This window comes from Podarcis filfolensis (assembly GCF_964270895.1).
Source record: "Podarcis filfolensis genome assembly, chromosome: 17".
In the NCBI taxonomy this organism is placed as follows: domain Eukaryota; kingdom Metazoa; phylum Chordata; class Lepidosauria; order Squamata; family Lacertidae; genus Podarcis; species Podarcis filfolensis.
Window position 1 is genome coordinate 9,958,477 of NC_139621.1, and position 12,679 is coordinate 9,971,155.

Sequence of the window (12,679 nt, forward strand, 5' to 3'; positions counted from 1 at the left end):
GAAGAAGAAAAAGCCCAATCATTACAAAAATGATAGAATTAAAACTATATATAGGTATAAAAGATCATACAGAGAGTTGCAATAAAAACACCACAGCACCGGCCCTTTCATCAAAAGCAGTCAGTTCCCAAAAGCCTCTTGGAATAAGAAAGTCTTTACATGTTGGCAGAAGGACAAGGCAGAAGCCAGTCTAGCTTCTTCAGGGAGGGAGTTCCAAAGTTGTCCGAGCATCATATACCACAAGGATGTGAAGCTGGATCCATCCCTTGGATCAGAGCCTTATCTCCCCCACCCTCCGTGGAGCAGGTTTGATAGAGGGGTGGGGCAGCTTATGTGTCAGTCACCGGATGGCACAGTGATGTCAAGTGACCCCCTTTCTTCCTTTTTTGTCTACGTGGTTTGAAATCAAACCACGTAGGCAAAGGCACATTTATTTGCAAGCCCCAGTAATTAAATGTGGTTTGCAGGCGCAGGACTTTGTGGGTGCTTGCAAACTCCATTTTAGTCTGCCTCAGGCCAGATGTCGTTTATGACTTCAGGTGGAGGTGACATGAGATGTAGGGCAGGTGAAGGCGGTTTGACTGAAACAGCCTCGTGGGCCAAGTGGGGAGGCCCGGTTGGGATACTGCCAGGGTCGAGACGGAGGCATCAGGCAGGCCCCCAGTTGTCTCCGGACGATCACCAGTCTCCTGTGGAACAGCATCAGTCAATTAGTGACACAAGCCTCAGAGACATTCCAAGACCTGTGCACACCCTTTCAGCAGAGTCTCCACAACGAAAGATGCAGACAGAGAGAGAGCATATTTACAGCTTTATTCAACGTAGTTCAGAACAAAGGAAAAACATGACTGCTTGCCTCTGTGTCCAGGAAAACAGCCGGAATACAAAAGCTATATACAAACGGAAGTTCCCAGCAGACAGTGCTGGGAGTAAACAGGCATGTGATACACAACAATCATGCCTGACCCTTTTAAGGTGGAATGGAACTATATCCTAACAGGGCCAGAGGTTTCCCACTGGTCAAAAACTATCTGTATACATCTGGCATTCTAATAATCACATAAATAGGAGCCCAGTAGTCATTGCAGCAGTGAGCTTTGCCATGAGTGCCCAAGTGCCACCCTCCTGGGCCCAGCACCAACTTGTACCACCCTGCCACTAATCCTAATTCTTTGCTCTGAAAAACAATTGCCTGAAATAATACTTTCGCTGTTTTGAAACATTGGAGGGTAGTCACTGCCATTAAGATTCTTCAAGGGGCAGAGTATGTATGGTGTTCTGTTACTTGGTTAGCCCTGGTATGCAGGATTTTTACAAAGGAAAGTACAGCCAGTGCAGGGGTGAGGAGGTCAAACTGGATCGGGACCATGGCATGAGGTGGGTGGGTGGCTGGGTGAGTGGTGGTCTTTAATCCTTTGCTTCTGCTTCTGATCAGAATCACCCCCTCCAACACGCATGCTTGCTGTTCATAATTGGAAGAAAGCAGAGTGGGAGATAGTATAGATCACTGGTTATCAACCTTTTTTTGGCCATGCCCCACCTAAGCTTCTCTAAAATCTTGATGCCCCCCCAACATATAATTTTATTTTAATTTTAAAAATGTGTATGTCACAATATATATTTATATACTGTATATGAGGCCCTTAGAACCATAAGAAATGCAAAAAAAACACTGTTAATAACTCATTTTCAAATTGCCCCCCTTAAAATCAAATTGCCACCCTGTGGGGCATGTGCCCCACGTTGGGAACCCCAGGAATAGACCCTTACAGGTGATTCATGCCATGTCCTCCCCTATTATTTGTCCTGCTTCCCTGTCTTCCCTACAAACTGGTGCCCCACTCAGATGCATTCTGTGACCATAAACGTATGGCACACAGCTCCCCAAGTCAATGGGCTTTGTGGCAATGGAAAACCTGGGCTTCTAATGCATTATGATGCTTTGTGTGCGTTCCTTTTGGTCACTTGCATGGAAATTGCAGGCCCTGGTTTAGCTAAGGCTCCTCCTCTTCCTCCTCCTTCTCTGCGATCACAGCAGCAATGGTTGTGGCTCTTTACCCTTGGTTTCTTGGTTCTGATTGTTTTTCCTTTCCTGCTCTTCTCTTGCACGCTACCTAGGGGATTGACCGCTCTCACTCCTGGGTCAACTCAGCATATGCTCCTGGAGGCCCAAAGTCTGTGCTTCGTAGGAATCATCCGAACTCCAGCATGGATCTGAAGCAGGTGCCTTTGCCTTTCCCCTCCCCTCTCCCTGGTGCTCCGACCCCTTGCTCCTCTCCTTGACTTGCTTGCCAGAGTGTGCCTGCCATTAATGCCTGCGTTGGGGTAAAGAGTAATGTTTTCCCAGAAGGCTCGAGTTGGGGGGGGGCTGTTGAGCCCCACAACAGGCATCAGGGGACATGTTTTTCATGAAAAAATGAAAATGAAAGCTGCCTTCTTGGACTGACCTTTGAAATTTCATCTGCTTCTCCTTTGCCACTCCAAAAGAATGGCATTACAGTCAAACCTCGGTTCCCGAACGCCTCTGTTTTGGAAGTTTTCGGCTACCAAATGCTGAAAACACAGAAGTAAATGTTCCGGTTTTCGAACGTTTTTCGGAAGTTGAACATCCGCCACGGCTTCTGCTTGAGTTCAGGAAGCTCTTGCAGCCAATCAGAAGCCACGCTTCGGTTGTCGAACATTTTGGAAGCCAAATGGGCTTCCGGAACGGATTATGTTTGATGACCGAGTTTTGACTGTATTATTTGTGCCTTTTTGTGACAAAACCCACCTCCAGCTCTCTGTCTCTCAGTCCCCATGGCAGCCATTTTGTGCTGGTTCCCACGACACTGTGATCGAAATAGGAGTACTGGCACTTCATTTTCTACTCCAAAGCGCTGATTGTTATTAATATTCATTGTTATTTATTCTGTTTATATTCCAACCTTCCTCCCAAAAGAGCCCAAGGTAGCCTTAGGTTTTAGAGGTGTAGTCGCAGCATTATGAGGCACAGCCTCACATGGGAAGCATAGTTTTGATATCGGTAGCCTTCCGACATCTGAGGTTTGGTAATGTCAGGGGAGGGGTTTGTTTGCAAAGGTCTGTGCAAGGTTTTATTTATTTTCCTCACGCAACTGACCCTTTTGTGCTCGCTGAAAGCAGTTTGGAAGAGCATTTGAAAGCAGCGCAGACATAATGCTGTCTGACACCCAGGGTGCAGTTAGGAGCCTGGGCAGCCCCTCACCTCCTCTGCTTCTTCCTGGGTCAGGGCTATCGTGAAATCTCCTTTATGGATTATTTTATAAATGCCACCTCCATTCTCTTCAGGCTTTGGTTTCCCTTCCATGGTGGATCACAGTTGGCAGGATTCTTTGCACTTGACATTTGGTAACCCTGCCTGGAAGGCGGAAGGGTCAGGGGAAGACGGCAGGTGGATCACGCATGCAGAGGAGCGACTGGCTTGGTTTGCAGGTCTAATTTGGGCCAAAGCAGCGACTAAACTATTGACGCAGGAACTGCTGCTTGCCAGGGGCCACACTTCAAAGCGGGAAGGGAGAGTGTGAGGAGCTGTTGTGGTGCAGTGCAGAGATTGTGGAAGTTGGACTAAGGGGATTTCAGTTAAAAAAACACCCTGTCAGCAATTATAAAGTTTCCAGGATATCCTTGAACCAGTCTCCACCTCACAACCTAACGTGCCGCAGGATGATGCATGAGAATGAATAGGGGTTAACCCCATGTATGCTGCCTGGAGATCCCCGAAGAAAGACAGAAGCAAAAATGTGATAGATATTTTTTTTTTATGTCTTTTTGTTTTAAGGAAACAGCAGCGTTGATTATTTGCTCCCTGGCTTTTTTGAACTTGCAGCCTAAGCATATGTGAGGTTCAAGGTTTCCAAGGTTCTCTCTGCATCCATATAATAGAGTAGCCACCTTCCGAAGTCCTTCTGCACAGTGAAATTAGGCAGTTTCTGGGCTTGCACAGCTGCTGCTTCCTCCACCATGCGCAGCAAACATATGGCTGGTATTATGCTTCTCTGTGAAATTGTTAATGTGTGCTGGACGTTGGACACTCCTGTTACATGGGAAAGATGCGTCTCCCCCACCTATCCTATTCTATCCTACCCTACCCTACCCTCAGCAGTCAGTGAATATTATTGGGAAGAAGCCATAACTCGTGTGATTTTATGTAGCATTCTCAGTACAGGGTGTGTTAGGTACAGTTGTACCTTGGTTTACAACCGTTTTGGATTACAACCACATCAAACCCTGAAGTGTGTGTCCCTTTTTTTGGATTACAACTGATTTATTTATTTTTTGAGGCCCCATTGATGAAATCATGCCTTGGGTTTCAACCTGTTTTGGTTTACAACCAGACCTCCGGAACGGATTATGGTTGTAAACCAAGGTATCACTGTATTTTCCTTATCAGAACTACTTAGTTGGTCTTTAAGGTGCTACTGGAAGGAAAAAAAATTTTGTTTTGTTTTGACTATGGCAGACCAACACGGCTACCTATCTGTAACTGTATTTTCCTTATCAGAGCTCTCTAAATTGGGCAATTGTATTTCACTCTGCAACAGTGCCATCTAATGGCAGCTTTGTGCACTGCAGGTACCTGTCTCGCCTAACTGCTGATAGTTACACTTGCTTAAAAAAAATAATAGCTGCTATGATGAGAGCGCATCCTATGGCTATAAGCAAGCGCTCTCCATACCTTTGCTGTACGTTTGCCTTCTAATCTACTGAACTGGACAGCAGTGCACCACTAGAGAGGCAGGCAGGAGTGGAGGCCTGGGTCTTTACCGAAAAGCACCCCATGGACGCTCCTGCTCTTCCTGTGTGCAACAAGTACTCATCCTGCCAGGGCAACAGGTTGATTACACTTGGTGTTTATTACTCTTCTTGAACGTGCTCTCCCCTTGTGTGTGGGAAGTCGTCCTGTTTGTTAACTGAGTTGCATATAAGCATTGGTTTGGCCTATCTGGTCTAGGTTGAGCAGCCCTGAGTTTGGTGACCTTGCAAATCCATTCTAGACTCCTGCTTCCTTCCAGATTGTGGTTTGCTTTCAAATTCTGAGCTCCTTCCTCTCATTAAGGAAGCCGGGCACTTTTCCTGCAAACCATCACCTCGCTCCTCCTTCCATCCTGAGTAATACCTCTTCACCACCACTGTGTCCTCTTCTTTTCTCTCTTGCTTCTGCTCATCTCACAGGCTGCGGAGCGAGCACCTAATCGTATCTCCTCCTATCTTGAGAACTCCACTTTTCCTCCGGCCACCCCGATGAGATCAACAACCAAAAAGGTAGAGAGAGCCTGGGAAGCACCCCAGAAATTTCGCCCTGGAAGACAAACTTAAGACTAGGATCCTATGCACCCTTGGGAGTAAGTTGCATGGATTTAAGTGGAACTTCCTTCCAAGTAGACATACATCGAATCCATCTAGCATAAGCAGTGCTTTCTTTTTTTCTAAAAAAATGTTTAGGGGTACTCTCATTTTCCTACTCATATTGAAATACTGTCCCTCAGTGAGGCCAAACTTAGATTTGCAAAATGTTGAGGGGTATGCATCCCCCCAGAAAAAAAGCACTGAGTATAAGTATTTGGTTCAGAAGCAAGTGGCGCTGGTTGTTGTGAATGTGTAACAATGTTATGTGCTCTGAATAGGCAACAGAAGCGCAGGCAGCTCTGTGATGTGGCGTTGCCTTGGGTAAGCCCTTTGGGTGGAGATCATGTATCTATGGTTGGTTTCTGCCATGAAGAAATTCAGGCCCTGCTGATTTTGGGAACCAAACCAATTAGTCATGATAAAAATCCCACGCTCCTCTGAATGCTATTCCGCTTGCTCTCATACTTCCATTTCTACTTTCTTTCCTTCAGTGTTGTTTGCCATCTTTTTGGCTTTTTCTCGCAGAGCTGCTGCTCTGAGTCTTCTATTCATAATACACAACTCACCTGAACCTTCCTCCCATGTCTATGGGAGACATTCAGTGTGTCTGCCAGGAATAAACATGTAGACTTCTCGCTTTTAGGCAGTCCTAGATGGGAGCTGCTCCTGGCTGGAGCTCATTGGGAGGGAGGACAGCTTGAGACTCTTGGCCACTTCACCTTTTGTTATTTCACTGATAACATATTTAACATTATATGGAATATATATAAAAAAAAACCCCAACCTAATCAAGAGGAAGGAAGTGGGTCTGGGCTGTTGAGTTCTGAATGCAGAATGGTCCAGAGTCCAGACTGTGCTGTTGTATCCAGATAATAGTTCTTTGAGAACTACAAGGGAAAGTTGGATGCTGATAACTCTGTTTAGACACGAGAGCAGTTTTGTGTGTGCCCCCCTCATTCCCATTCTGCATGCAGAAAGCCTGGAGTGAACAACACAACCAGTCGCTAAATGGCTGTGTTTATAGCATGTATGCTACAAGGCTTCTGACTCCTTGGCCACTGACTCAGATGAGGCCGTGATCTAAGTGAGATGAGTTGGGTGGGTGTCAGTTACACCAAGAAGCATCCATCTGTGTAAATTGACTGGGGAACGAATGACTCCCCAGAAATCTCATTAGGGATCTGTGGTTTTTCAGACTAGGCCTGTATTCCAAAACCTGGCCCATTTCCTAGTCTTTTTCAGTCATTGTTTTTCTAACCTAACAGCATCTTCTGAAGATCTGTGACTTTTTTTTGACAGGCAATCAAACAGATTCTGAGTTGAAGAATAGGGTGTCCAGATGAGGGCTGTACTTTTACTCCCTCTCTCTTTCCTTGGTTTGAAAGCAGCTGGTAGCTCCAGAAGCACCAGCCTGTGACGCTGTACTCAATCCTGCATTGGTTGACCTGAATTTCTGCAAGGGGCATGCTGAGTGTTTCCTCTCCTTGTAAATCTCTTTTAGCTGCTTCATGAAGAACTGGCCCTGCAGTGGGTGGTGAGCACCAGTTCCGTGCGGGAAGCTGCCTTGCATCAAGCCTGGTTCTTCTTCCAGTTGATGGTATGCCCCTTGCTGCTGATCTCCCTAAAAAAATTGTTGGCCTTCTGGCCAGGAGCATCCATGATCTGGCTTTACGTGTTGCCTTATGTAGACTGTCCCTTTGCTGTCCAGCTTCCAAATTTCTGCTTTGCACAGTGTCACTACAGAAAGTTATGAGAGAAATGAGTTGTCCCTCAAGGTGTATCCTAGATCAGCCTTGGGGAAAAACAACCACCTTCCCTAAAATATTAAGCAATGAAAAGAACTGATGTGCAGTTCTACAGGGTGCTCTGTTGAAACCTAGGTACAAATTTCATCATTTTGTATTTGGAAGTCGAGGAAGGTTTCCGAAAGGAACAGAAGTATGAGTCGCTCTGTGATAATCCCAGTGGCAGACTTCTCAGGTTTAAAGTGAAATTCTTTTCTGCCTGTCTTATTTTGCCAGTTCTTTTTAGGATATTTAACCTCTCTTCAGTCAGGCCGGCAGCTTTGGCACAGTAGTTTAAGCAGCCTAACTGATTTTCAGCTGCTCACGTGCAGATAGTCCCAAGTAGAGTGCACTGTTCTAAGAGAGGATTTCCCCAACCATGGTCAGCCGTACAGGTCAGCTCAGTCTAAATTGGAATTCCCAAAGGGGTTAGAATAATTGGGCAGTGGCTGCTGATCCAGGAGAATGAAATGCCCTTGATGTTCTTCTTAGGTGAAGAGCATGGCACACCATCTGTTTTTGTGTGACAAACTGGAGGCACCTCGCAAACTGCGTTTCCCTGGCCGTTTCATTGATGACATCTCAGCCCTGGTGTGCACCGTCAGTGCCGAAATCGCTAGCCGTTGCCAGAAGGTTTGTGCAAGGTTTCTTTTGTTTGCCTGCCTCTCCATCCATTCCTTCAGAGTTTCCTATTCGCATCACTCCACAAACAAGCCAAGCGACTTAATTCATGTTTGCATGTTTTAAACCTTGACCTGCATTAGAGTGCAAACTTTAAAAAGTGCAGTGTTGGGAGCAACAAGGTACAGGTTTCTCTACTTTCCCATATTCTTCCTCCTAAGCTGCAGGTGTAAACAAATAAAACCCAAGCTTTACATTTTCATATAACTCCTAGGATCTCTCAAGTGACAAAAAACATAATGGATATGGAATTTCCTGCACTGAATGCCCTAGAATGTATTGCTGTGACCCACTTTTCATGTAAAATGTGGTTTTTAAAAAACAACCAAAACAGACTATCTGTGTAAAATAGTATCCTTGCAAGATTAAAACATTAATGGTGGGGATATAGCAACCCTTAATAATATAGGTAGATACATGCAGCAAGTCTTACCCACCTTCTATATAAACGTGCATCCATTCATGCATGTATATTACATTTGAGTGACTTTAGCTGTATTAACCCCCCCAACTCGCCCCCCCCCGCAAACTACAATTTTTAAAAATGGGTTTTAAAAAAGAAATGGTTTATGTGATTATATAACACAACAAAAAAATCCAAAGATGGCTAGTTGTTCTTGATCTCCCTTTAAAATTCACAACTGGAGCAAAATGGAAACCTTTGTGTACAATCTGGTGACAACTTCTATACGAACCTCATCGAAATGTGTGGGAATTCTGTGAGATATCTGCCCCATTTTGATTCTGTGCTAGCAGTTTGCACACGCTCACGTGGTCTTAATCCCCTCTCCCACTTGCTCAGTTTCTGACCCTGCATTCAGGGTTGCCAGAGCCCCACAGAAGCCCCTTCAATTGCCACCTCACATACTTCTATGCTTCTTCCGCAGGATATTGAGCTGGTGGAACGTCTCAACAGCAGCCTGGCCTTTTTCCTCAATGACCTACTATCCCTCATGGATCGCGGCTTTGTCTTCAACCTCCTGCGTTCTTACTACAAGCAGGTAACAAGAGGAAGCCGGTGGTTCTCTTTTCCCAGGCTGCTAATTTTACCTCCTGGAAGAGGGCACAATAACTAGGAGAGAGGGCAAGAGTTTTATTTAGATAGGTGGCTGTGGAAAACTTTCTGTACGTGCAGAACTCAGATCCAGTGTGGCGTAGGGGTTGGAGTGTTGGACTAGGACCTGAGAGACCAGGCTTCAAATCCCTGCTCAGCCATGAAGATCATAGGGTGGCCTTGGGCCAGCCACAGGTCTACTTTGTAGGGTAGTTCTGAAGATAAAATGGGGAAGAAGAAAAGCATGTATGCCACCTTGAGCTCTTTGGAGGAAAGGTGGGATATAAATGCAAATAAATAAGTAATTGGTTAAAGCTTGAACCCTCACTCAGTTGTAATCAGGGCTTTGATGTTAGACTGGACACTGGGGAAGGAGATGGTGACTCTGGGTGGCCTCTGCTAGAGGCTGGAGGGTTCACAATGCTGTACCAAGCCTACAAGGGATGCAGCTGGCGCTGTGGTCTAAACCACTGAGCCTCTTGCGTATGCTGATCGGAAGGTTGGAGGTTCGAATCCCTGTGATGGAGTGAGCTCCCGTTGCTCTGCCACAGCTCCTGCCAACCTTGCATTTCGAAAGCATACCAGTGCAAGTAGATAAATAGGTATCGCTGCTGCAGGAAGGTAAACAGCGTTTCCATGTGCTCTGGTTTCTGTTATAGTGTCCCGTTGCACCAGAGGTGGTTTAGTCCACATGACCCAGGAAGCTGTCTGTGGACAAACGTCGACTCCTTTGGCCTGAAAGCTAGATGAGCGCCACACCCCTATAGTTGCCTTTGACTGGACTTTACCAAGCCCATAACAGCTACCTTCCTTCCTCCTCTCCAGATCAATAACAGACTGCTGACCACCCAGAACCCCAATGCCCTCATTGCTCTGAGGATGGACTTCATCCGTATCATCTGCAGCCATGAGCACTACGTCACTCTGAACCTGCCCTGCAGTGGCCTCTCCCCACCTGCTTCCCCCTCCCCCTCTGTTTCTTCAGCAACCTCCCAGGTAAGCAGCCCAGTGTACGGGAAGGGAACGTGAGAAGAGGATGCTCTTGGTGGATCAGAGTCAGAGCATGACTCCATCTGGTCCCACCAGCCTGCCTTGAGCAACCCTGAGCCAGGTGCCTCCGCAAGCGCACCAGCTGGGCACGAAGGCGGCAGCTGACCTGTTGCCCCCAGCCTCTGCTATCCTGAACAGCTAACGGACGCCCTTTCTGTGAAATAGTCTGATCCCTTTTAGAGCTGCCTTAAGCAAGTGGCCAGGTAGCAGATACCACTGGGAATTGGGGTAGGGGTGTGTGTTGGGGTGACGACTGCTGGCTCAAAGAAGGTTTGCCAAAGAAGTAGGCTTCCAGGAAAGACTTGAAAGAGACAGAAAGTTTTTACTGGTAGTGAGAGGAATCAGCATGTTGAAAAACCAAGAGGCAAACAGCAGCATTGGAGGGACAGAAAAGAAATTGGGAGCATTGCCATGGATGGGACAATCAGTGAGCACCAAGAGGTGACTGGGCAGGGGATGTGAGCTGACTCTCCCTGGGGAGGTCAGTCCCCTGCCCCCATGGCTGAAAGGGTCAGCATTGTCGCCCCTAGGAAGTCATGAAACACTGCAGAGGATTGATTCCCTGCCCCTAAACTCTCCCTGCTTCCCTCGCTCCTGCAGAGCTATATATCACTGTGGCGATCTCACAGGGTCCCCGGACGTTTAACGGTCTATTGATCCCTGTGCCTCCACTGTGATCGCTTCCCCGCTGCCACCAACCAGTTACTCTCTGGTAAAACACTGAGTCCAGTCAGTTGTTAAACGTGAACCACAAAAAACCAAGTTTATTTTACAGACATTAACAAGTTTATGGTTTCTCCGATAATATTCCTGTCAGTATCTTAACTTTAGTTTCTTTACCGGCCTATACCTTCCTAATACCTTCTGACTGATTATCTCAACTGTTTGACTGACTCCTCTTAACACATTCTTTCCCTTTCTCACACCGGACTAGCCCAACCCACAGACTTATCTTCCCTCTCTCGTCTAACTTCAGACTGTCTTCTCAACCACTCTAACCCTAACTCTTCTTAACAAATTCTCTCTCTGCTGAAACCTTATACACAGTTAACTCTGCCCCTTGGTTAGTCATTTTACAATTAGTTAACCCTTTCCCTATGAACCCAGTATGATGTCACACACATAGGAGGGCAAACACCACAATCACCTTTGGTAGTTGACACTTGTGGAACCTTTCCTTTCTTCTCCTTGCCCACCCCCCTTTAAAGAAGTAGTTCACGAAAGCAACAACTGAGAGAGACTGGCTCATTCGAAAGGCTACCAGTAAATGATGGCAACTGAGATGTGAAGCTGGACGCTGTTCTTTTCTGTGCAATAATACGGAAAGGAACTGTTCACGACACACTGGCTGGGGTCGGCTCTGCTTGATTTCTCATGGCCTTTCCCCTTTCCCAGGGCTCAGCCTTCTCCAGCCACACACAGGACCAACGAGTGGCCAGCATGTTTGAGCTGTCGGTGGCCTTTCGGCAGCAGCACTTCCTGGCAGGGCTGGTGCTGATGGAGCTGGCTCTCATCCTGGAGCCGGATGCAGAGGGGTAAGTGTGGTCCTTTGGGATGGTTCCCTGATGCCCTTGTAGCCAGAGCCCTTTCTGACATCCCTGCTCTCTTCCCTTCCCTTAGAGCCTTCTTCTTGCACAAGAAGGCAATCAGCACTCTTCACAACCTGCTGTGCAGCCACGACTCGGACCCTCGCTACATGGACCGTTCAGTACGGGAGCACGTGGCTCAGCTGTACTTGCCTCTCATTGGCATCGTCATGGATGCCCTGCCCCAGCTCTACGACTTCACAGGTGAGGCCAGGAGGCCCTTCTGGGGGCAGGGAGGAGGGTGATAATGGATGGAGGTACCAATGTGTGCAGATTTCTAGCCGGTTTTCAAAAACGACAGCCTCTCCCCAACCTTCCTTGCTGCCGGCAAGCCTGCTGTCTTCAGTTTTGTTCCGCATACTTGGAATAGAACCAGTTAAGCAGAGGGCTTGGGTGGCCATGGCATCAATCCCAGTTGTGTCAAACTCACTGACTGTAGCTGCTCCCCTCCCAGGCGAGGGAGGAGAATCCAGCTGTCCAGCATATGAGTTTCGCTATCTGAGGTTTGATATGGTGTTTATTCTGTGAAGCAAAACCAAGCTGACATTTTAAAAAATGCTTTGCTGTTCTGCATTGGGTCAGTACTTTGGCCTTGTTATTAAAACCAGGTCTCTCTTTATTTTATATTGTTTTTAGTATCACTGAGGATCTCTCTGGCTAGGTATTATCACATCTGCCATTAAAACTGTTTGTTCTGTCTCCTTATCTAAGGTTTCTCCAAAAGTAATCACACTCTTGGTGAGAGGTGCAAATGGTGACATCTCTTTGTATCTGAAAATTCAATCAAAGAGATTTCCACTTACATCTGATGCCATTTGATTCCTATTTGTAGTTTATGAAAGCAAATTAGCTTTCTGTCTAGCTCTGAAATTATAAATTCTGAGCAACTTGCTGCATTCATTCTTTCTAATATCAAAGTCAATGAAGTAAATGTTCTCTGATTAACAGGATACAAAGGATTTGTTCCAAATACAATGCCTTTTAATGTGTTATGATTTGACACCCAACTGTAAGACTAGAAAAAGTATTATTTTATATTTCTTTGCCTTCTGTTTTTTCCTAGTTAATTCCTTTTGTACTCTGTCCTTTAATTCCTAACTAGAGCTTCCTTAGCCAGCTTCCCCATCATCAGTTCAGCACACACTTACTGAACAACACAA

General features: G+C 46.3%; 1 protein-coding gene across 10 annotated transcripts in view; it reads left to right on the forward strand.

The window, feature by feature from the left end:
- Positions 1-12,679, forward strand: part of DOCK6 (dedicator of cytokinesis 6) — a 94,656-nt gene that overhangs the window by 47,224 nt on the left and 34,753 nt on the right. For 4 of the 10 annotated variants that reach the window (XR_014542962.1, XR_014542963.1, XM_083592671.1 and 1 more), the window contains exons 23-30: positions 2,119-2,223; positions 5,191-5,280; positions 6,866-6,961; positions 7,641-7,781; positions 8,717-8,830; positions 9,709-9,879; positions 11,329-11,468; positions 11,554-11,723. Coding sequence is in view for 6 of the 10 variants with exons in the window: in XM_083592671.1 (XP_083448797.1) it covers positions 2,119-2,223; positions 5,191-5,280; positions 6,866-6,961; positions 7,641-7,781; positions 8,717-8,830; positions 9,709-9,879; positions 11,329-11,468; positions 11,554-11,723 (1,027 nt within the window). In the remaining 4 variants the exon portion in view is untranslated. The remainder of the gene's footprint in view (positions 1-2,118; positions 2,224-5,190; positions 5,281-6,865; positions 6,962-7,640; positions 7,782-8,716; positions 8,831-9,708; positions 9,880-11,328; positions 11,469-11,553; positions 11,724-12,679) is intronic. The other 6 variants (XR_014542960.1, XM_083592673.1, XM_083592674.1 and 3 more) reach the window with 2 other exon arrangements.